Below are 25,491 nucleotides of genomic sequence, written 5' to 3' on the forward strand. Positions count from 1 at the left end.
ACGCGAGCATTATAGTACAGCACACGGCTTTAAATATAAAATTCAGATATATATAAATCGCTCTTTCTTCTTTCTACAAATGACGCCATCCCAGTGAACCACAAATATTGTACAGACATCTATGGTATGTTTCTCGTGGACATTGTAAATGTCTCTTAGATATCCATAGAAATCCAAATTATGAAGATTAGATGTGCCCGCAACTACGAAAAGCTCTTCCAAGTAAGGTTGTAGGTACGTTGCTCATGGAAACTGAATGGACCTTCAATAGATATACATAGACATTGTCATTTAGCAAATAAAAAGTTTTTCATGCATTTCGCACACTTACCTCATGTAGTTAGTGTATTAGACATGTGGTTCCATGGGAGTCTTGCTCATTGCCGCTCAGGGGTGCTTTATAGAAAGCATGAAAAGCATGAGGCTGGCCAGATTGACTTATATGTGGGGTTTGACGTTCCAAAACCACCACATCAGAAACGCCGTAGTGGAAGGCGGCGGAAATTTCGACCCCCTGGTTTCTTTAATGTGCCCCATAATCTGAGCAAACGGGCCTACAGCATTTCCGCCTCCATTAAGGATGCAGTCGTTGCAGCCTGGATTCGAACCCGCGGCGTGTGGGTCAGCAGCCGAGTACCTTAACCACTAGACCACCGGGGTGAGGCTGGCTGGATTACTGTCAGTCGACACATTTAAGGCCAGTTCATGGTGTTGATGCCTTGTGTAAGTATAGCACACCGGCTAAGAGCATACAATCGCAGTCGCAAGGACACGTAGACGTATAATGCACTAGAAAAGGCACTAGTTAACCAAAACGCCCGTTTCCTTGAAAGCAGTGAGTGATATTTTGACATTTTACGGCTGGCGTGAAGCTGCGTGGCACCGCCGCTTTTGAGCCAGAAAGACCACTCTTATTTCTTGTGTTGCTTTGTGGACATGGCCCGTCTCCTAACCACTAGGGCGCAGTGAGCCTCAGTCTGTCCTTAAATAACTACGGGACTGTCACTTGTTTAGACAAACTGGGTAACAATTCAGAATACATGATACTCTACTATGGGAGAGCATGGAGTCGTCCCGCAGGCAGACCAGGGCTTGATAAGACGCCATTCAAGCGTTTGCATGAGTGTTAAGAAAGAGTGATTAACGATTCAAAGTGCTCCCTTGGTACTCTACCATGGGAGAGCGTAAAGCCTTCCCGTCTCAGCAATCGCATATGCAATACATCATTTGCCAATCATCATTTCAAGCGATATGAATGTCACAAACTCCTGCAACTCGTCAGAAAGGGTAGAAAAAAACGGCAATCAAACGTTTGATTGTCACCTGCAAGTTTTAAGCGTTTTTCTTTTTCGAAAACTAATGTTTTTCAACTAAAAGTTATTACTATCAACCGGTTTTAATTAGCTAACCGGGTCTTTTATTGGCATAATTGCCATTTTGTCATGCGATTGTCTGTAAAGACCGTATTTTTCTTAGCCTCGATGATTGTGGTTATAAGAGGGAATAGAAGAGAAAAGTGAGCCCCGTAACTCTCTGCATCAGCGTGCGACACCTCAACAGTAGCACACAAGGGATGGGGGTGAGGAGGGATTAAAAGGATAGGATTGAAGGTATAGAGAGAAATAGAGATGCGCTAGAACAGCAAGCGACGATATATGAGAGCTATGAAAGATGGAAAAACGTTCACAGGAGTTCGAGGACGGGGCACCACTTGTGAGAGCTCGCGACACGAGGTGACGTAGGGCTAATCCAGTCGACCAGAGTCTGCGCTGACGTCGTCGTAGGGAACCGGCGGCAGGAGGTGGCGTAGGACCAGCCCAGCTGGCCAGAGCTGCGCTGTCGTCAGAGATCGCGAAGGCACAACCGGTCGGCACGGAATCTAGCGAGCGAGGTTTTAGCCTCGTTGACTACCCGGGGCCACGGTGTGCCCGGGGTTCTAGTAGGCGCAGAGCAACCGCGCCTGCACGCGGATCGGCTGCTTCAACACAAGACGCTCTGATGTCATACTATAGTGTACTAGAATGTTCTAGTACACTATAGTCATACCATGGCAACGGGAGGTGAACGACAACTCAACCGGGCCGCTGTCACATGTCCATAGAGCAAATAGGGACAGCGATTTGGAAGCGATGGTAGCACTGTCTGTGTTTTGTAGGGAATCGTAAAAAGATTGCAAAACGACTATTTTACTGATAAATGAAATAAGTTTTGTTACCTTCTACATGTAAATATATTTTTGAACCATATATAACTAAGAATATTGTTGGTATAATTTATAATTTCGTAAAAAATAAATAGGTTTCAAAAGCTCTAGGGTGTTTCGGTATGGCGGCTGCCCATAATAAACTGTTGTTTGTGGAAAAATAAATTTTTCCCCCAAACAACACCAAACAACATCTCAGGAAGTTCAAAAGGCAACCACGTGACCAAAAAAAAATTTTTCTCTCCGAAATATTCTAGCAGTTCACTGTTTTCAGTGCAGAAAATAAGAATTTCTTTCGTATACATTTGGAATGGTCACCAAAATGGCTAGGACGCTTGGCGTGGAATGACCCAACTGGAACAGGTGTATTAGCATTACCAGAAGCTTCTCCTAGTGGTAGGAAGGCAACCGGAGCACAGCTTGGCCCTGATTATGAAGCAGCGCAAATCGTCTTAGAACTGCTCGCGATATTGATTTTTTTAATACGATGTGCAAAATGCTAAAAAATATGCTTCGACGCAATATAGAAGCACCAACCTATGCCGAGTGAGGTGGCTCATGAAAAGAGGTGACGCTAGACAAAATATCGAAGGTCATTAGACATCTGATTTATCGAGGTATTATTCACATCACAGGCATTCTACTATATTAGAACACATGGAGGCTCTTATTGCAAAAAAAAAATACTAGTGAAAAAATTCTACAAGTTCCCTTGTGTCTCACGAAATACCAAGCAATGCTTCACCACATGGCACGAGCAACGAAGCATCACTTCTGTCCCGATTTTCTTTGTCTATGGTAATAGAAACATTTTGTACAACATTTATTATTTTTATATTGTTCCTGGGTCATTTGTATTCAAGATAGATATTCTGAATTTTGTTTGTCTTGAATATTTTTGCATAGATTATATTGTTTATTGCACTGTTTACCAGCTTGGGACCCAAAATTATACACTTTCTACATTTTTATTGATTACAAGATATTATTGATGCTTCACAACATATATTTTCGGAAATACTATATCTTTGTGGAAAAGTTCGTATGCTGCAATGCGTGCTGGAGTACATTTCAAACTGGCAAAATCAATCTTCCCAAAACATATGAAAAATGACCATTTTCACACGTTAAAGAAAAAGTTAAACAAATAATAACCTTAAAACCAAATAAAAATATCTTACAGTCAACGCTCATCACTAATAATCGGTCAGAAGTGGCCAAGCATGGAGAACTATTAAACAACACAAGCATCTGAAGCTTCCCGATTTGGTGTCATGGGTGCTTCAACCTGCTCCAGATATGCATTTTTGTGCTCTAATAGCAACATTTTGCTGCTCCAAAACCAATTGCAGCTGCATCACAACTGGTTTTCTAGCACCTCCTTTAGTGGCCACCAAGGTAACGGCGCTGGCTCTTGTTTCTTCAAGAATAACATAATATAGCACATTTTACGCAGTTTGGATCGAAGTACAGCATAAGTTTCCGATATGTTGGCTCCACAACAAATGCAATTTTTTTCTGTATTAGTATTGCATTTCTGTATTAGTAATTTTTTTCTGTATTAGTATTTTTTTCTGTATTAGTATTGCATTAGTATTTTTCTGTATTAGTATTACATTTGGCTGCATAGTCTTGTACTCCCACGTACTTCACAGATATGATCCCTCGCAGTTTGGGTGTCTCACCTGGCAGCATTGCTGATAGAATGCGTGCCATCACGCAACTGCCATCGACAGCTCAACCACTTGGCATTGATAGTAGTGGCGATCAAAGAGATAGTGAGAGCCAGCGATATGGCTGCCTTCTCTGGAAATATGGTGCAGATAGCTGGCCTCTTGGTGACCACCTCCAGAAGTAATTTGCATGGTTTTTAAGGATATTCTGTGCCGTCTATGTGTCAGCGCTCCTTTAAACGTAGTTTGGTTGAGTGTAGTCTGTCAGGCCTGCTTGTACATAGCATCAATACTGCTGTCATTGAGTGTGGCACATATAACTTCAAGCCTACTTTTGTGTGCTCCTGCTAAAATAAAAACAGTCTTGCATCGGCCAGGATTGCCAAGAGTGCTACAACTTCTGAAGGGTACTTGAATATAAAATTTTGTTTTATTGTCATCATCAGTGAAAGTATTCGCTTGCTGTTTTTTCCTTAGTTGCCAATCTTTGTTCTATAATTTTATACATGAATTCACAGGAGGTCTCCCTGACAGTTTTTACTTTGGGACCTCTTTCTGTATTATATAAACTTTTTACTTGCACTGTATTGTACTGAATAAAGGTGCCATCAGTGTAACTATGCCCACTGCAAGGCAGAGGCCTCACCCATTGTTAGTTTATGCCTATTAAAAAGAACAAGAGTAGCATAAAGAATGTACAGACAATATCTTTTACGTTGTGACAATATGTGAAATGGTACAGGATTTGTCAGACTTTCACATTCGAATGCAGGATATTGCCACAGTTGTCATAACACACAAATTTGTGTTATCTTTTGAGAATATATTTGTCTTTTCAAAGTGTAATAGCCCTGGTTGCCAGTCACTAAAATGCACTCAAGGTAAGTCTTTATTGATTCTGAAAAAACTGATACAGCGAATGTGTCCACCGACTCTATTGGCAGCCATCATTTTTATGCCTTAGGTTTATCACACCAATTTATTTGTCCACAGAAAATAATTCTTCCTGTTCTTTCTAGGATTCACGTTGCACCATTGTGGAACACGTGTAGAAACTTGGGCATCGTGCAACCATGGGGATTCACAGGACACCACCTGCAAAGTAATGCCTACTGGTAAAATACAATTCTCCACTATAAAGGGCAGTCCAAGAACATCTAAGCGTTTCTTATGAGTTGTGAATGCAAATGCAACTGCAAACAACCAGTTGAACATTAGGGCAGGCATAGCAGTAGCCTGTGTGTCAGAACTGTATTTTCCAGCATTCAAACTTATTATGTTGTTTTCATGCATTGATTCTCTTTTTAGTGATTGCTAAGACAAATATCGAAGTCAAGCAAGAACATCTGCACCGTCTGTAGCTAGATGAGACAAAAAAAATGGCACCATCCAGTCCAGCAGCTTGTTAGAGGGCCAGCCAACGGCATGGCTCAGTTGGCTGAGTAGTAAGAGATTTCTGGTTGAAGTAGTGCCTGTTAGAATGCTTTGCCTAATGACTTGCGTTATTCTCTTCTGTCCCTGTGACCCCAATTCGAGGCCATTTGTTCAAGCTAAGTGGAGCTAATTGTGAACCAAACATTTTGTACTTTAAACTTAATTAGTCACATGGATAGGCCACTGGCAAGCCTATCTAGAGCAAAAAGGGGCATATCCACCATCGATCATCGGAGTCCGCCCACAGCTATCCACACAAGATGCAGTGCTACAGTTGAAACACCACATACTCGATGGCAACACAAAAGGGACCAGAGCAATTCTTGGCCTCGATCTCAAGAGCGTGTTAAATAAAATCGCGCACTCGGCGATACTGCATCAATTATCTCGGCAAAACCTCGATCTACGTGCTGTTAAAGGTAGGAAGTTGATGATGGCATCCCACCGCTGCCACCAGTTGTAAAGGGTGTGAGGTTCATGATGGCATCCTACCGCTACAGGTCGATAGCAGGTACGGCAAGTATCCTTAGGTAGCTGGCTCCCCACCGTTGTCCGCATAACTAATCTTCGCCAGTGAAGGGACGCATTAAGAGAGAAAAAACGAAAGTTTATTTACATGATAGTTGAAAGATAGAACTGTACACAGAGTCAGCTATGTATAAAGACTCAGCTCATGACTCCACTCTTATTTACAAAATGTCATCGGCTTTTATAGCCTGCTGTCTCCTTACACAGAGGTCCGAAGGAGGCGGTGACCACTCTTGCCACAAATCAGGTGACAAAGTCTCTGTGGTCTACCCACCAGAAAGGTTGCAGATAGTGCACCACTCAGCTGGGCGAAAAGGTCCAATGATAGCACGAGCGCACCACACAATGATGCACCCGGCCCGCGCCTTGAATGCACCGCAGGGCAAGGAGGTAGTGTCTGGAGAGGGAAAGTGAGCTCCTCCGGGGAGATGGCCGCTGACACGACTGTCAGCAGCGGTCGATGGCTGCTTTCAGCTGCAGGTTTCCAGAACTATCTTGAACATGGAAGTCCAAACGCTCGATCCCTGAGAACGGCTTCTTCGACGTCTTCCCACGCTTCCGGAGTAACGATGCTTTTGTGACGATTTCGTGTCGGCGCCTACAGCCGAGTCGAGAGGTTGACTTTATGAGAACTTCCACAGTGGCACCGTCCCATGCTGTTTGAACCCGTTCAACAAAAGGGTTGTTTCGCGAAGCTTTCATTGAGACCCGACCACTACCTGGAACCTCTACAGGACGGCGTCTAGCCGACTGGGCACCAATGGGGTTGAAAGCCACCTAGCAGACCAGCTTACGCACAATGGCTTCTGTCCAGACGAACAGCCGGGCCAAACGTAACAGTGTGTACAACTACGTAAAAGATTTCTTGACGGACAAGGGAGCCATTTTCGTGGCAGGAGACCTTCAGCTAGAAGACCCAATGTTGGGAAGCACCGGCACCCCGCAAGGATCGGTAATCTCGCCCATACTCTGTAACATAGTCATGATTGGGCTCGCTGAAAAACTGAAAGCAATTGAAGGTGTCCGGTACTCAATCTACACCGATGACATTACTATCTGGGTGCACCGAGGCAGTGATGGCCACATCGAAACGGTGCTACAACTAGCAATCGACAATGTAAAGGAATATCTCGAGGGAACGGGACTACGATGCTTGCCAAAATAGTCCGAACTCCTGCTCTACCGCCGCACACAGAGGGGTAGACCACTCCAGAATAGAGGAATGGCGTCGAGGACCAGACGAGGACCAGACGAGAATACGAAGAGATCAGGCTACGCACAAGTGTCGGAGCAACGATCCGGATAGTAAGGAGAATAAGGGTCCTCGGCATGATCATCTAGGCAAACGGAGCTAATGGCAAAACGTTCACTAAACGAAAGCACACAAGACTACTAAGGCCATGAGAGTTCTCAAAGAGGTCACTAGCAGAAGTAGCGGAATGAGAGAAGATAGTCTCATACGACTTATACACTCTTTCGTCTCATGTGTCACACTGTAGACGTTGCGGCATTTCACAACTGGTGCAAGGCAGAAGAAGCCAAGATCAATGTCCTCCTCCGCAGAGTGTACACGTTGGCACTGGGTCTACCCGAGTCCACCAGCACGCACCTGCTGCTTTAACTTGGACTTCACAACACTCTAAGCGAAATAGCCGAGGCGCAGCGTACTTCACAACTGGAAAGACTATCGGCCACGACAGCGGGACGCCAGATCATGGAAAGTCTCGGCATCTGTTATTACACCGAACAAAGCCAGAAAGTTGCTGTGCCAGATGCGATCCGACAAACGATAAGGGTTGACCCAACTCCACGGAACGTTTACCCGGAACACAACCCGGGCAGAAGAGTCGTCAGGGCAAGAGCTCTCTTGTGCACTTACACCGAGAAAGTGAGAGCATGGTTGGTTGATGCCGCTAAATACGCAGACCGCTCGCGATTTACAATCATAGTCCCTGATTGGAAAGGCGAAACGAGAATATCGGCAAGTATTCTATGTGAGCACGCACAAGAAGCGGAGGAAGTAGCGGTGCCACTCGCGCTCTCCGATCTGTCATGCACTACTGTCCTCTGCGACTAGAGACATGTGGTAAGAAACTTTGCCAAAGGATGGATCTCGCAACAAGCGGCCAAAGTCCTGCACAGTAGAAAATTCTATCAGGAAGCAGAGCTTCAAACCAGGCTCCATTTGCCATTTTGAGGTTGCCACATTAAATGACATGCTCTGGAATTGTGCCAAAAATCTGCAAGGTGCTAAATCCAGAACCCTTCCGCCGCCGTGGGTCACTGCGCTGTGCAGCCATAGCCTCGGCGACCAACTTTGGGCCATCCAGCAGGCCCGCGAGGCGGTGGTCAGGCAAGGTCTTGACGTCCCCGCGCGGGAGACCTAAGGCCCGGTCAGCGAAAGCTATGCCGGACTACCAATGAAGTTGTTACCAACCAACCAAAGAAAGGTGCAAATGAAAAAAAGTTATTACACACCTGCACACATTAACAACTGATCAGTCATTCATACACATGTTATACAAGATGAAACTAAAGAGTGTTTCAGTAGCACACTGCCTTTTCAAAATAGTTGTTTCCAGATTGCGTCCTCTAAGTTCTTTTTCCAAATGACTTGCTTTGCATTTAGCAACTAGTTGCACATTATCAATGAGCAAGTTGATTGGAACTCACATAAGTTTCAAAGTGATAATCACATGGCGTGACATTATCAAGCCATTTTTCAAAAGATTTCAAACAGCAAAAAAAGGACTTTTAAAACCACTATACACAGGCTGTGACAAATAAGCAATCTTTACAAAAAGATAAGCACCCTTGTCCACCGCAAGTGAGAAAATGTAAAAGGTATGCTAAACTAATTTGTTCTGTTAAGCGCACCCATTACAGAATTTCACTTGTCTGCATGTAATATAACCAAATAAAGAGAGCACTAAACCTATTTGATTACAGTACCTGAATTTTGATAACCTGTAGAAACAAGCCACCCCTTCTGCCATACGGCTACACTTTTTTGTGTAGTAGCCACCAAAGCCATGATCCCCAAGTATAGGCTCTAGGTCTTGTTGAAAAACTCTGCGATCAACTTCTTGAAGGCACACAAGGTCTCCCTTGTAACCTGCAGAGGCATGAATTTATTTGCAACTGTAGAATGCAATGCAGCAGTGAAATAAAACCCAAACACTCGATACAGTTGGATTCAAGTGAATGAATACAGGTTAACTTAGTGCATTATTTAAATTAATTTATGCAATAGTGAAACAAAATTCACCAATATGCTGTAATCTGAGTGTCCATCAAAATAAAGAGCAGCTTACCCAGTGGCTCTTTTACAAGCAGCTGCTTCCTGTAGCTTAAGTCGAGGGCATGCGCTGCACAATATGGAAATAGTTCAGACCTTGTGAACTTGGTGTCAGCATACACATCAGCAAGGAGGTTATAAGAAATACATCGGAACCTGTGGCAATAATGAGAGTAAAAAGTTACAGTGCTGTTTAGAGGCAGCTTAGTTCAAAGCAATGCAGGTTGGGCTTTCAGGGACCAGCACAATTGTTTAGTATTTAATATACCGACTCCTTGATTTCTAATGGCAGGGGCTAGATTTCTGCCTTTGTGCAATGATCACTTGATCTTGGTGTTCCAACAACAGTTCTGGGCTGTGTTATGACAGTGTCGGCATCTGTTACTACACCAAACAGTGTCTTGCTGATAGTTTCTGCAGGAAATGCTGAAATTTTGTATCTGCAAATTTAATTTACACGCCCTGCATAAGAATAGACAGTGCACTGGCATGCTGGAACATAGGAGCGCATGCGCTTCCCAGAACACACATGTACAGTGCTTGGCTGGACTCATCGGGAGCAGCAAGTGTTGGTTTAAAGGAGCACTGACACAAAATTCAAAAGGCGAGGTAATGAGCGAGATGGATTTATCTGGAGACATACTCAACATCTATAAGATATGAAGGGCAAATATAGTATAGAACATATTTAAAATCAATTTTAAAATGCATGCCGCACGACTGAGCGAGATGCGGAGTCCCTTGTGACGCCGACATCAATGCAGGGACAATGTCAACAAACCTACGTCAAAAGTTTGTGTTGGCTGCTTGCCGGTACATGCCTTACGCTTGCGCTATGTTTGATTTTCTCCTCCCTGCCTGCAGCTTCACGTGTACTGGCTGTGCAGGATGTGAGTGCGGCACCCACTCGCGCGTGCTCTTGCACATGGCACCCATGTCACAGTATTGCATGGTCACGTGGCCAGCTGTGTTTACCTTGCCCGTGTAACTGCTCTTGCCTCACTTGGTGCTCTTTGAAAGTGAAACTAAGACTGAGACTGGGCACTCTAAAAACGTCTCTAAATAAGTAACTCTCATGCATTCGTGCTAACAAGGCTTCCAGTCATGATAAGTGGGTCATAAGCAATCTATTGTAATAAAAAAAAAGACACGGTACAAGTTTTTTGTCAGTGCTCTTTAGTGTACAAGCCATTGTCCAAAATCACGCATCATTTTTGTGACATCGGCTTTGCCCCCTCTCCACTTAATACACAGCCTCCCAAATCTCAAATAATATCATGTGAGCATTGACCATATGGCATGGGGATGCCCTTTAACAGCTCAAAGTGGCCAGATTGGTGACAGTAAGTGCAAGCATGTAACGTACACTCCCATACCCGAGCACCATCAACCACCCTTTTTACTTCAAGAAAAATGTTACCATTTCTGAATTTGAACTACTGCATCCACATATGCCCTATAGAACTAAGAAATAAAATGCATACATTAATCAAAATAAAAGTAATTTATTGAATAGATTAGGCATATTTAGCTAACAATGGCGAAGCAAATTATTAGGGCACATTAATTCCTGAAAGTGAACACCTTAGCAGACAACACTTGTTGGTGTGCGTGATGCATTAGTGTGTACTGATGTGCACCAAACGCTTCTCTTCATATTAAGACACCAATATTCAATGTTGTCAATGCTGGCACAGAATTATTCTAGAATTTGGGATGCTGTATACTCAGACTGTCGTCATAACTCCTGTCCTGTGCTTGATCTGTCAAAATAAGCACATGTACACTCACAGAAAATGTGACGAAACTGTACAGCACTTGCTGCACACTTTTTTAAAGCTCTAGCTAGAAACAAGATATGAAATGTCGCTAGCACATTTGCAAGCCATCTTGGGTTTTGTGTAATTTAATAAAAATGACACACATCTCAAAGCTTATTTTGTACTACAAAAATGTTTCATGGTTCACGTCAAACTGAATCATAATGCGGTACTTCATTTTAAAATGTGCATGTTACTGGCAGCCTCTGACGGGCCATGAACAAGACTAGTGTGCATTTTAGTTGGTTCGAATCAATGTTAACAGTGTTGTGTGCATTTCATGTGCTTTGAATTAATGTTAACAATTTTTTTCACTAATAAGTACAATAACTTATGTAACAGAAATTAATCATTCAAATTTCAAAAAAACCTAATTAGATCAAGTTGTCTGAAAACATACCTTCCTGGTGCAGTGAAAAAAGGCGTGAAATATTGCCTCACTTCAAACGGACATGAACCAGGGCCAGCCTCAACAATAGTGGTCGAAACCACTTCAACTGGCATGCCCGGCCCGGTGCAAGGTGTCAGTATCAGAAGCACATGACGTCCAATGTCCGAAGCAACTGGCGTAAGGAATGAAGCACTCTGGTGCGTGTTCACAAATAGCTTGTTGTTTACTCTACGCATTTCATGGCTAGGTGGCTTTTCGCCCTTCATGACACTCATGTACCAGGCCAGTTTCCAGTCACACAGGCTGCAATTCTCCAGCTCAATGTGCACATAAGCAGGAAAGCCTACCATGAAGTACTTTGGGGGGCGAACACTTCGTACTGTGGGTGCATTTACCGCAATCACGTACCGCTCCTCACCAATCTGAAAGGTGAAAGAATATGGTGGAATTAACTCCCACACCAGAGTTTCATCTTTGAAAGCAGAGCTGAATGTGCCATCGCTTGCTGTGCACAGGCAATTTTCCAGGTTATCTGTTTTTTTTTTCACACCTTGTATCACACTAACACCTCATTTACGCAGACACATACTTCATCGCCATCTCATATGATTAGTCGCACCAACCATGCTTTAATAGTCAACTTTATCTTTGCCCGAACCAAAAAAATATGAATATTCACCTACAACATTATCAATAAGAGGATTGAATTAATTACCTTCCGGGATTGCTACAATAAGTGAACTTTCTTTGTTTAATTTATAGTTGCTATCTTATCAACTTTCATTAACATGCTTACATCAACATTATGCTTTATACCATGTTGTATTGCTTGCCTTGTTACAACGTTTTATGAATTTCTGTGCTACAGATATGTATCCGACTACAATTATTCATCCTTTGTAAATATTTTGCCCCCCGCCCACCTATATAATGCCTTGAGTGGGCCCTTATGATACTTAAATAAATAAAAGCTGATAGCGCTACCAGCACGAAACAGTTTCGAACGGTCGTAAACTCCGCCTTCGGTGCATCGATATGTTTAACAGCACGAGATATCGCCGTATACTTACCAAATGAAACAAATAACAGTTTAAAACTTGAAATTATGTCGTAGTAGCAACATCAGTCGACCAACAGGTCCAGGTATCCAGAAAGAGACTTATAAGATTTAATAGAAAGTTCGACGCGGTTGAGTCGAATGACCAAGCTTAGAAAAACAAAACTGTTATGTGGAAAAACTTTCATCACCTGCAGTATAGAACCATCTTTCCAGGCATCGCCATTCGCCACATCTCCGGACACGGGCAGACCGTCGTGTTCCAAAGAAACTGACAACTCCGGTCGCAAGTCGACTTTCGAAGCGTCGTCGTTAGATGAGCCATCTTTCTTTTTTTTCCGTTTCTTTTTTCCCTCTTCCACGTTGGTAATGTTGAGCGCTATCCTACTAAGTACTACACGAAGCTCTTCCGTTGAATCGCGATTTAGAGTGTACTGACGTTCTGCGAGGTCCCCTGAAGCATACTTAAACGACAAACGAAGCCTGCTGCTTTCGGAGTCGTAATTAACGTAAGCTAGCTTCTCCGCTGCGACGGCAGCGGACGACATTGTGATCCTAAAGTGCAGTATGAAATGTGCTAATTTCGGCGTCACAAAGCGTGCAAATATCATTGCTTGTCATTAGGTCAACTGTTCATTGAAACACTGGATAACCATACTACACTGTAACCATACAATGCGCTGCCGAATGTTTACTTTCAAGTGAAAGTAGGGATGTGTGCTGCCATTGTGCCGCTAGTTTCCAACAGTTTTTTTTAATGCAATTTAGAGATTGTTTATTATTATTATTATTATTATTATTATTATATCATTATTATTATTATTATTATTATTCACGACATGTAAATATCTCATCGTCCGAAAACATCATCCGCCTAATTTTGATGGCGCAGTCCGTGCCAATGTATCTATAAAGGTATTCTGTGGAAGCACAGAGGAAGGACTTCCTCCGTGGGTGGAAGTATCTCTAAACGTTGGCCTATGCAGCCTGCTTATAGCGCATTGCCACTTTAGCAGCCTGTAGGCGCGATATTAGGCTACATGTGACAGCAGCGGTTTTGGAACAATTTATCGTGATTTCATATACATTATCGTGAATAATTCTTGGTTGATCATGTAGTTTGCATTATTTTGAAACATCTTATTTATTTTGCACTGATATTGAGCATTTTTATTGATCACCGCGCGATCGCGTCACATCAGACAGTGGATGGAGGAAACGTACACTTGAAATATAGATTAATATAGATTACGATTGTTGTTCAGCGACAAAAAGACATCCATCTGACCGCTCGTTATATATATATATATATATATATATATATATATATTTATATATATATATATTAGGGGTGTAATGGTAAAAACGTGAAAAAATCATGTCAGAACACGAAACGAATTGTCACTGAGGCCATAGAGTTTTTTGCGGGAAGCTCTACGACCCATAGAGTTAATACACAGTCTGTACAGGAAAAGCTCGCAATAGCCCCCATGCTGGGATAATCTCGCGGTGCGCTTTCGTCGCTAACATTCACTATTTTGCTACAGGAGAACTGTACGATGCTGTAGCAACGCAGTTTACATTAACGCTGCACTGTTTAGAAGAATACTTGCGCAAAAAATAAATAAATAAAATTAAAATATTTGGTTGAGCTTGAACCCACGTACAATCTCACCATCCTGCACGATCTGTGTTAGCAGACTACGCCACTGCTGCCGATCGGTTTCGACGCGTTTACCGGTCGGTTTTGTATTGTTGTCACGCTGGACGTAACTCTAACTTGTATTGTTTCTACGTCTGGACAAAGCTTTAACGGCTTTATTGTTATCGTCTAGACGTAACGCTAAACACTCCGTTGCAGGTATGTTTTCGTGGCCAGAATGCAAAAAGGCGGCACTGGTATGTTCACCACTTTCCTCAGTGTCGGCAAGGGCGAATCGCAGCTGCAGAATACAGCTCAATAGAACTTTCTGCTTTATCACATTACTGTGCAGTAAAGGGTCTCGTTCAAGTTCGCAGGTTCCGCATGGCCGACGGTTCGAACAGCGCCTTCTCTATTGCTGGTTCGAACCATGGAGGAAGAAAAAATGTTGGAACATTCACGTCGATGGCGTTAGAACTTTCGTTGCAACCGTCTCTTTACCTTGAACTTGGCCACATCTGCTTATAAAAACATTCAGCCCATACGAGTACCAGTGCTACTACAGACAGAATAAAAATTACAAAACACGCACAGTAAATGCTTCAAACGTACTCAAAGCAAACAGAGACGCTCGTAGTGTGCTCGTCATGGAGAAAGGAAATAACTGCGGTCAACGCAACCTATGGGAAGAAAAAAAAAGCCTCACTTTTTTTTTGCAAAAACCTATTCCGATAAAAAGAGTGAACAGAAACATATACACTTAGCGTTAATGTTTGTTAGCTCATCAGTTTTGTTTGTTTGTTTTTACCACACAGCTTCTCCAGATCCAAATTACCCGGACAGATTCTGTGAGAAAATAAGAGGCTGTGCTCATCAGGGGTTTAAAAGCGCAGGCAGTTACTTAACTTATTTCACACTAATAATAAATATTACGTATACTTAGAAATAAAGGTTTGCGTTTTGTGACCAAGGCATTAGTGCGCACTAAGAACGGATGTCACAGTAGCAGAAAAAATTTGTCTGCACTTGTAAGTTTTACAAAAAAAAGCAGCACCACATTTGTGGACTTGGATGCTGACCGTTTCGTTGAAACTGTTGTAGTCGATGTTTAAGCAGAACCTTTTACCATCGAACGTGAAGCGTGAGTGAACAGCTCCTTGTATTCACGGGACGGCTTTAAGCTCTCCCATAGTAGAGTACCCTGTACTCTAAATCGTTACCCCCTTTTTCTACCCCCCCCCTCCCAAAACATCGAATGTACATGTTCTTTTAACGTCATCTCATTTCGTGTAAATGACGTCTGTTTTGCCATCATCGTTACAGTATGTTTAAGAAGGAAATGTTCTGTTGAGTGTTATGACGTTTGTGGCAATAATTTTTTTCTAAACGAGTACTCATAATTGTTAAACATTTTTTCTAAACACGTCAACGTCAACATGGTCTTCAGGGTTCAGTAGAGTACCTTGTACTCTAAATTATTACCCACTTTTCAACCCCCCCCCCCCCCTCTGAACCGATGTGAACCCCTGTTTGTACATATAGCCTTCCTGTTTATATAAGTTTAATCAACCCGATGCTCATGAATGTCTTGTGCTTGTTGTACAATTTTTGCATTGTACGTCACTGCATACGCAAATAAGTTATTTTCGCTGTATGTACAGCTTGCACGCACATACGCATGATCATCATTGTCTATCTCTCTGTGTGCACATAAGCTATGTAAGATATATCTGGAAATAAAATTCTCTTAAACCAGTTCTAAAGGCCCGCCTTGTGCGTGAGTCGCTGTCTGACATATAGTGTGAATCTCTATGGCATAATGTCTCTGGTCCGAGGGATGAAGCATTAATGACAGAATTGAAACGGCGTTATGAATTCCGCAAGGTAATGCGATCCGTGGTTGTTCTGCGATAATGTACGTGATATGACCATAGAGAAACATAGTAAACGTTTACTATGTTACTCTATGATATGAGGCTCTCGGAGCAGCGTACTGGCGCACAGGAGGGTGGTATGCGTTGCGACCATGCATGTATACACATCTCGAGTCGTAGAGCCCCGATTGCGAAACAACTTCGGATGGTAACAGGTGGCCTTGAGTATCGGTGTTAATGAAGAATAGCTGTGTTGTATTTTTTGTCTCGCTAAAGATATGTACGTGAACTCAGACATGTTCAACAGTCAAATGTGTACTGTTGCATAACGATGCCAACAGCGACATGGATATTATCAACACCAGTAGCAGGAAGCTGATATGTAGCGCTTGAGCCGGCGTGGACGGCGGCTCGGCGGCTGAATACTTGGTTGCAACGCACTACGATTGGGTTCGATTTTTGCAGGCCCCGACATTTTTCGTCTATAGATTCGTCCGCTCCACGCAGGTGGCGTAAGCTGCATGATTCCACGTAAGATCGAACACAGCATGGCTGGTCAACCTGTTTTATTTCATTCAAAATTTTATATATTGCAGCCTGATCAGTGTAAAGAAGAGATCTGCAATTTGTTTCGCCGTAAAAATTTTCTTGGAAGCACAGTGAATCAATAATGACGGAGATGTGGAGTACCATGCTTAATTATCTGCTCTGCTGTGTTTTTCGAATTTGCCGATGAATTAATTACACAAAATATATTAATACTACGTACCTCAAATTTATTTGGCAATTTCATATTACGAGTGTCTGCGTAATGTATACTTTGTTATAACAATTCTGAAATTTAACATAAAAAGTTTTTCTGCCTAGTTTTCAGTCCTTTATTTCACAAAGGGCGCATAGCAGAGGGATGAAAATTCATCATCACTTTCTCAGCATGCTTTACTTGATGCCAGATGCATTGTATGAAGTGGGTAAATGCTAGGCATCCTTTTCACTGTCATCATTATTGGGTCATAAATAGAAAAATGCCTCTGTGTTTTAGAATTTACTGTACCAGCAAGTTCTATAATAAATATTAACATTTAATAAATTATCTAATGATATCAGATTACACAAAGTTCTTGATCTAACAAAAAAATTCTCCTTCTCTGATGCCGGCCCATAACATTCGATATTTCATTCACCTTCAATAAAGGACCCCTAAACTGCCTTTGATAATTTTTTACATTTCAAGTAAGTGAGCATCGCATTCAGGATGCCATTGCGGTCAACAATGCCAAACGTGACGACACTAGGAGCGATGAGCATGCTGCAAATTTCAAGAAATAGCCCCTTCTCTTCTACGAGCCCTTTGGTGATCCTGAGCATTTATTGTGACATAAAAATTCTTGTCTGCTCATGTAATTTACGGAAAAAACTTGTTTGCTCGCAGGTAAGTGTGCTCACTGCTCCTCGTCCTCGCATGGTGAGGAAGAAACAAGTCGATAAACAAAGCATAGCGAAGAAAAAAGCGGAACTTGAAAAAGATTCTTTTAAATCATCAAATGCATGTAGCGCTATTGTTATGGCACACATTTGAAAAATTCTCATGGCTTCGTGTTCTTTGCAGACTCCTGTGCAACTTGCAGACTTCTGTGCAACGCGCAAGTTGCGAGATCGAATCCCGGCGAAAATTCTGTAGGCCCGTGTGCGCAGATTCGGGTTCCCGTTAAAGAACCCCAAGAAGTCGAAATTTCCGCACCTTAAAGTACGGTGTCTCTCATATTCATATGGTGGTTTTGGGACATTACCCACATATTAATCAATCAGAAGAGAACGGTGCAATGGCATGAAATCCCTACGAACTGGCAGAACAGATGCTTCGCCAGGCAGCAGATCGCAGCAGAAACAATGCACAACGACGCAGTAATCAAACTGAGCTTACATAGCGACGCAGGCAGCCTGGCGCAAGTTTGCCCGCCAAGCGGCGGCTCGACCCTGGCGGTGACGTCACCTCCCCACGTGTCTAACTCTCCCGTGCTCTGCCCCTGCGCGCGTGCGTGCAAGGGGGGGGGGGGGGGGAGGGGGTGTTCCTTTGGTCAAAGTTTGCTCCTTTATAGAGCCATTGTTTATTTGAACCTCGGGGGGAAAAAAACTCCGTAGACATGTTGTAAGTGATCGCGGATGCCGAATTCAAAATGAATTTGCCAATTCAACACCTCTTCAGTGTCCCTTTAAATCCCAAGGAACCTTCCTCAGTCTCCGCCACATTTGTGCAAGCATTTTTCATTCCGTTCGCCCTACGTAACCGTGCAATAAATTCAAAAGCAAATATTTATGAAAGATATTTATCATAAACATGCAACTGAATTCACTTTTCTTACACAAAGATACGCGAGTCTCAGTAACCGCACAAAGGCAACCGTACGCCTGGTGCTGGTTTCAGCCGATTCCTGTATATGCCAATATTCACATTCACAAAATCTCGAGCGTCCCGCATCTCCTTCTGTCTGATGTCCTCTGACACGCGAAATGCAATGTATATTCTATAGGCGCCTGTGAAATGTCTCTCCCTTGAAAAGGCGAGGCACCGCGTCACAGCAGCCCATGCTCCTTGCTTCGAGCTCTGATAAACACGTCTACAGCCCTATGCTATATATACCTTAATGGTAGCACGGGACCGCTGAAAACCATGCACAACCTAATGGAAATTTTAGCAGACTGAACTTTTGGGCCAGTTGCACAAGCAACAATGCTTTACGCTGCAAAAGACACTCATGATTGATATGAAGCAAGCCGAGCAATGAAAACCGGGCGCCAAGCACAGCAAGTGTTGCAGGAGCTGGCAACGGTCGCCCCGCTGCATTGTGCAGCCTGTTAGAGGCCGACGACGTGACGTAAACAGTTGCGAAGATCGGAGCACACGGGTGCCGTTTTTTTCTCCATTGTAATTATCGCCTCGTTACGTGCTAGAATACACGATGTGCAGGAGAACGGAATGATACAAATTTACGTGCAACCGTATAGTGACATATGCGCAGTTACCCCACCCGATATTTATTTTAAGCCAGTTTTGCCACAGCTGCGTGGACATACTGACACATTCAAAACCACGTTTCAGTAGTTTTTTTTTGGGGGGGGGGGATTTCTTGGTAATCTCCTGATTCTCTTTCCTCCCTGCTAACCTTTAGTAACACCTACGACACCCGGGCAGATTCTTTATGAAGAACCTACTCGCCTATCGTCCTTCAAGGAAGACGGTCGCAGTTCGCTCTCAGGAGTTTCAAGAAGAGGTGTGCCACACATACGTAGTTATATAGAGAAAATAATCGTCGGGCCAAGATCCACAGAGATTTCGCAGCTCGGTACATGTTGCGCTGCAAAAGTATGTACGCGAGCAACAATAGCATGTACATCCAGAAACCAACGACAAAAAGTGTCAAATCATTAGCGAATGCTCAACGGAGCGTCTACCTCACAAAAGCAGGAATCTGAGGGGACACTGGGACTCTTGGCTACTTGCTTTTCAATGCCCAGCTGCCAACACGGACAGGCACGGGACTCGCTCACTGGATGCCATGCCAACCGGTTGTGCCTTCGAGATCTCCGATGACAGCGTAGCTCTGGCTGACTGGGTTAATCCTACGCCACCTCCTGCCGCTGGTCCCTTACGACGACTATAGCGTAGATAAGGCCGACTGGATTAGCCCTATGCCATCTTCTGTTGGCGACAAGAGCTCTCGCCAGTGGTGCCTTCCGTGTTCTGCTTTCCTGTATTCAACTTCCTTCCGTCGCTCCCTGTCCTTGCGCCTCGCTCTCTCCTTCCTCTCTCTCTATACCTTTGAATCCCATCCTTTTATGCTTATCTACCCACATCCCTCGTGAGCGACGGTTGAGGTGTCCTCCCCCTGAGAGACAGTTAATGGGGCTCACTTTTCTCTTCTTTTCATTTAAAATAACTTCCACCCTAACCACTAGGGTGCAGCGAGCCTCAGTCAGTCCTTGAAGAACTACGGGACTGTCGCCTAGAGTGGGTAACAATTTGGAATACTTCGTACTCTACTATGGGAGAGCATGGAGCCGTCCCGCGGGCAAACCAGGGCTGAAAGAAACAGCGCCATTCAATTGCCTGCATGAGTGTTAAGAAAACCAAATAAATTATTTGAAGTGTTTGGTACACTACTATGGGAAAGCGTAAAGCAATCCCGTCTGAGCAATGGCATATGCATTGCCGATTCGTAATATATGTTTAACGATTTTGAGTACTTCGTACTCAACTATGGGAGAGCACTTCGCCGTCCCTTTAAAGGAAGAAGTTTACACCCAACTGGTTAACTTATTTTCACCATATCGATGGCTATCGCAATGTCGCAGGCCCATATGACTTGTCAACAAGGCTAGAAAAAGTGCGGCCACCAAACAAGCGGTGGCCATCTGCAAGATTTTAAGCCTTTTTTTTTTTCGGAAACTAATGTGTTTTCAACTAAAAATTGACCGCTTATCAACCAGTTTTCTTAAGCTAACGTGGTCTTTTATCGGCACAATTGCCATTTTGTCATGCGAATGTTTGTACAGTTGTCTGTAAAGAACGTATTTTTCTCAGCCTCGTCAACTAGCAACCGCGCCTGCACGCGGATTGGCTGCTTCAGCACAAGACCTATGACAAGACGCTCAGATGTCACACCATAGCAACGAGAGGTGAACTACTGGTCTCTTCGTTTTGGCTGCACCGGCTGAACCAGTTCAAAGGGTGCAGCACCTTCGTCCTCGTTTTGCCGGAGCAGCGCGCGCCCTCTGTCGCACCCTCTGCACTGGCTCCCTCGTTTTGTCTAGGTGTAAGCCTAGTTCCTGACGAGTTCTGTACCGGCGTGCACGCACTCCAAAGCAGGTGCAGAGTAGTGCAGCATGGCGGGCGTCCCCCCAAGGCCAGAGCAGACGACGTTGCAAATAGTTGTTCAGGGCGTTCAAAAGGAAGTTAAGGCACTTCACAATCCCGACGGGTCATTTATGACGGACGCCAACGGTTACGTCTATGAGGCATCAGGTAAGTCAGGCTGCATGCATTGCCAAAAAACGTGGTTAGCGGCCAGGAGTCGTAGTCGGTCAGCAAACAGCCTCGTAGCATTGCTTATGCTATGTCGGTATTTTTAATCTTGGTTTTCGCCCTTGCAGACGGCAAGCGCGTTACGTTGCGGTTCATGGCAGGGAATCGTGAAAATGACCCCCCTCCGGCACAACCGCCGACGCCTTCTCCTGCCTGCGACGGCGACGTTGACAGCGATGGGGCTTTAGCCGCATTTCCAGCAGCAGCCGCGTCGGCTGAAGATGTGGAAGAGCTTTGGAGCGCCCGAAAAACAAGGTTCTTCATCGCCAAATACTCGGAAATGAAGGACTTGGTGGGAAAAACCAGGGCACTTCGGTATGTCATCCTATGTCCAAAATTATTTGCAGCTTTTTATTATTCCGTTTCACTCTAGGCAAGCACCAACAAGATAAGGGCGCATGAAGTTCACAATGGCGATGGTTATTGTTGCCTACATTTTACTGCCAGCAATTTACATTTTACTGCCCCCCCCCACTGAAAAAAAATTTTGGCTATGCGCCTGACTGTGACATATACGTTTACATATACACACAAACAGTATGTATAGTCACGCACATATATACACAACGAAGGCATTCGTAATGTTTCATTAAGTCAAGTGATCTTCAAAAACAGCGACGGTGCTTTTGTGTTGGGCATTGCACAACCGCTGTCTTGCCGAAAAGGTGCAGCACCTCCAAGCTCAAGCCATGTTGCAAGTGTAGTGCTGCCTTGAGAATTTGCACTAGAGGGAATTGCATGTTGTTATTCTGAGGCACATCTCTAGCAAGTCTCGCCCTGCAGTCCTTGTGTCTTCACTGTCTGTCCGCATTTCTCTCGCACTGCCACTTTTCAAGATGGTGCAGCTCATTGTTAAAAGAGATATGCTTCTTGACACGTGCTACCCTATCTTTGAACCTAGACTGCGCCGTCGTGTCAGCAAACAAGGTTGCGCAGCTGCATGTTTTACAATGCAAAGACAGGTTAGAATATGGCTGTCTCCTTAGTGAAGCTTTATGATCCAAAAGAGTGATTTACACAATGTTCAACTTCTCCAACATAATGCTTCCCGCACAAAAAGAACGTTCGCAGTTATCAGAAGTGTGTGAATAGTGAATTTCGGAACCTAATCAAGTAAGAGTCAAATAGTAATGGCACCAAATAGAATACAAATAGTAATTGAATACTGTTTGAATAGTAAGTAGACCATTTTCAAAACAGCCTTAGAACAGAACATTTTATTTGAAACAAATAGTCACAAACTTTCGACAAAGGCCATTACAGTCAGTTTGAATCTACTCAAAATACCACAATTACGAAAACTAAGGTAATCTCGTATGCAGCAGGAACTAGAATATTCGTAACATTTTGTAATTGTAGGTTCAACTACGGCATTGACTAGCGTTATCAACGTGAGACTTTGTCACCTCACTTTAAATAAAATTGGGACACAAAAACAAAACAATTTACAACCAAACATTGCAGATACAACTAAATATGTAACGGAGCAGATCAACCCGTCATCACAACATGGCCTGCGCACTAAAAGCGGATAACAATGGGCGTTGAAATTTACATCTGCAAGAACAATTTACGCAAACGCAAAACTTGTATCTGTTGCTAGTCGTGAAGCTGCAAGCACTCGTAGTTCCCACCTTTGGTTATTACAAGACGAAGACAGGAGCTGATAAATGCGATACAGCTAAAGTGCAGTAAAAATTGAGCAAGAATGGAGCTTTCAGAAGCGCATTCATTCGACAATCAATATAGTGTAGGTAGTCTTGCAAAAGCTTGGGCTGCGTACAGGTCACATTAGGGATTGAAAGAATGACTTGTAGCTGTTTCGTTGTTTTGGGGTTCTCCCGCCAGTGCCGATTATTAAAAGAATATTTGTTACTTAGAATATGTGCAATTCGATTCGACTTAGGAACCGAATACAGTGCTGTTTGATTCATTATCCAAAATTTTCGAATAATCGAACATCCCTAGCAATTATCCCTGAAAGCTACACATATGAAGTACTAAGGAAAGGTTCATGTGCTACTGCAAGACTTGGGTCACGTTACGTCGCTTCCTTCTTTCCTACTAACTGTGCTTTGCTTTTTTGTTTAGCACAAGAAGGCTTCTGTGGAAGAAGTTGGCTGAGGCCATCAATACGGAGTTCTTGTGCAACGTGACTGCCACACAAGTGGAAAACAAATGGAAGTCGCTGGACAGAGCATATAAAAAGTCAAAAAAAGACAACAATTCTTCAGGTCACCACCGTGTGAACTGTGAATATGAAGAGTAAGTTACGATTGTGTCTTCATATCTTCAGTGATTCTCATAGTGTCTATTACAGAGAGCTGGCAGAAGTCTTGGAAAAAGAACATAGTGTAAATCCAAGGCTGCTCTTGGAGCCTGGAAAAACAATCCTGCCTAGTGCAAGTCCAGAGTAAGTAAAAATTACTTAATTTGTGCTGTAGCCTGGAAATGACATGGCACCTGTACAATTACTTTCAACAGCACCAGCATCACTGAAGCACCTCAAGATGCAGCAGTCCCAGTCGAGTGCAACACAGCATCCAAAGTTCGGAGCAGCACAACGCCAAAAAGGAAGCGCCAGAGTAGGTCCCAAGTCACGCCGCTCTTGGAGGCATTAGAAAAAATGCAAGCTTCGAGAGCTAAGCAAGAGGAGGCAGCAGTGAAACAACTGGAGGAAAGAAAAAAATGGGAAGAGGCAAAGGCAAAGCGGCATGATGAGCGCATGCAGCGATTCGATCGGTTGATCGACGTACTCTCAAATAAGGACGGGTTATAATATGGGCAATAAACTTTTATAACACTAGCAGTGTCTACTCCATCTAATTTGTTAAAAAAAAACATTGCTTCTAGACGCGGCACCCCACTTCGCAAAACATTTGCACACTGAATAAATCGCGAAGCAAAGATGAACTTCTAGCACTGTTCCTTTGCAATGAACTCTCGCAGAGACTGACTGTAGCCTGGCAGACTGCAATCAAAATCTCCTTCACTTTCATCATTGCCCACATCTTCTTCTTGGGGAAGCGTTGCAAGTTCCTCAAGGAAGTCCCTTTCATCGTTGCACATGTTGTGTAGCACACACGCAGCCATAACTATATAGCAGCACTGTTGCACACTTTTTGCATCAACAAGGTAGAGCCTCCTAAAACGCTGTTTAAGCAGGCCGAAGGTGTTCTCAATAAGCACTCGTTGTTGACTGTGTCGTTTATTGAAGCTCTTTTTCCACGTAGGAAAAGAACTTCCATTGTCCTTGAATGGGGTCATGAGCCATGGCATCAGTGGATATGCACTGTCACCCAGTATATAATTGTCTTCACATTCCTGAATTGCGCGTGCAAAGAAGGGGCTCTCCCTCAGGACACGGGCGTCGTGAACCGAACCTGGAAACCCAATAAACACGTTCAGCAACTTGTTCCTGTCGTCGCAGATTCCTTGCAGGATTATCGAAGGCCACTTTTTCCGGTTGAAGTAAGACTGCGTAGATTCGCTTGGAGTGAGTATCCCGATGTGTGATCCATCGATACAGCCGATGGTGTTTCTTGGGCCCTTGCCTTTACTTTTGGCGAGGAAGCCGTTCTTTATGCGGGTCACTTCCGCGCTACTAGGCCAGCAAATTATCTCATCGCTAATAGCGTGTAAGAAGTGAACGACCCGTGTCACACAAACATGAACAGACGACTCGGTAACATCGAATTTGTCGCCTATGGCGTACATAGATATTTGTGAGCCTAGGTACACAAGCGCTATGAGGCATGTTTTTTCGGCACTGATTTGTTGGCGGCCTTGCACTGCCCTTGGGTAGAAGGCTGAAGTCTTGAACTTGGCCCTGAAACTATCAAAAGTCTCCCTGGACAGCCTGAAGAGGCGCTTGAATTCATACTCATGGTACCTGCCGATAATGCTTTCGTACCCGGGTACACGGTTGGCATCGTCGCGCACCAACGCGCACGCGACCAAGATGCACGCATCGTCGTACTCATCGTCGCAGTCACTGCAAACGGCACCGCTGACGGAATCGTCGTCGCTGCTCGAGTCCAGCAATTCCATCGCAGTCACAAGAAGTGCCATCACGGCCGTGTATTGATCGGACAAGGCGGCGGAGGCGGCTATTTTAGGCTTACACTACAAGGTGTTCTCCGGCCTGCACTCACGTCAACTCACGCCTTCGTTTTGGCTGTAGCCGTCGCGCGCTAGTGTCGGCTAGTGCCGAGGCGTGGTTGAGGCTGCACCTGCACTTGCTCGACCGGCGCTGCACGCTCACTGCACCGCTTGGCACCGCTTTTTCTGCACCTGCACTTTTCTGAACTAGTGCAAGCCAAATCGAAGATTCCTTACAACTCGACCACGCCGCTATTTCGTACTTCCTTTTTTTTTTTTTTTTTTGCAGTGCTTCGGTTCGGCGGTGTTTCGTTTCACCTGGTGGCACGAACGTTTTGAAAGCCAAAATGCTCCGTTCACCCAATTTCCTTCCTCTGTGCAATAGCC

At 43.9% G+C, this 25,491-nt stretch overlaps 2 protein-coding genes across 2 annotated transcripts; one reads left to right on the forward strand and one right to left on the reverse strand.

Moving 5' to 3' along the window:
* Positions 1–4,747: 4,747 nt before the first annotated feature.
* LOC142775479 (2',5'-phosphodiesterase 12-like) lies at positions 4,748–13,015 on the reverse strand. Its single transcript, XM_075876893.1, has 5 exons — positions 12,596–13,015; positions 11,357–11,769; positions 9,153–9,292; positions 8,791–8,953; positions 4,748–4,971 (listed from the first exon to the last, which is right to left on the reverse strand). Exons 1-5 carry the CDS (start codon positions 13,013–13,015, stop codon positions 4,899–4,901), a joined length of 1,209 nt encoding a protein of 402 aa, XP_075733008.1. The 3' UTR covers positions 4,748–4,898.
* Positions 13,016–13,109: 94 nt separating this feature from the next.
* On the forward strand, positions 13,110–23,889 carry LOC142775480 (uncharacterized). The gene is made up of 4 exons (XM_075876894.1): positions 13,110–21,318; positions 23,095–23,268; positions 23,324–23,416; positions 23,488–23,889. The coding sequence occupies exons 1-4, from the start codon at positions 21,035–21,037 to the stop codon at positions 23,780–23,782; spliced, it is 846 nt and encodes a 281-aa protein (XP_075733009.1). The 5' UTR covers positions 13,110–21,034; the 3' UTR covers positions 23,783–23,889.
* Positions 23,890–25,491: the final 1,602 nt, after the last annotated feature.

The sequence above is a fragment of the Rhipicephalus microplus genome, chromosome X (assembly GCF_043290135.1).
Source record: "Rhipicephalus microplus isolate Deutch F79 chromosome X, USDA_Rmic, whole genome shotgun sequence".
Classification (NCBI taxonomy): Eukaryota; Metazoa; Arthropoda; class Arachnida; order Ixodida; family Ixodidae; genus Rhipicephalus; species Rhipicephalus microplus.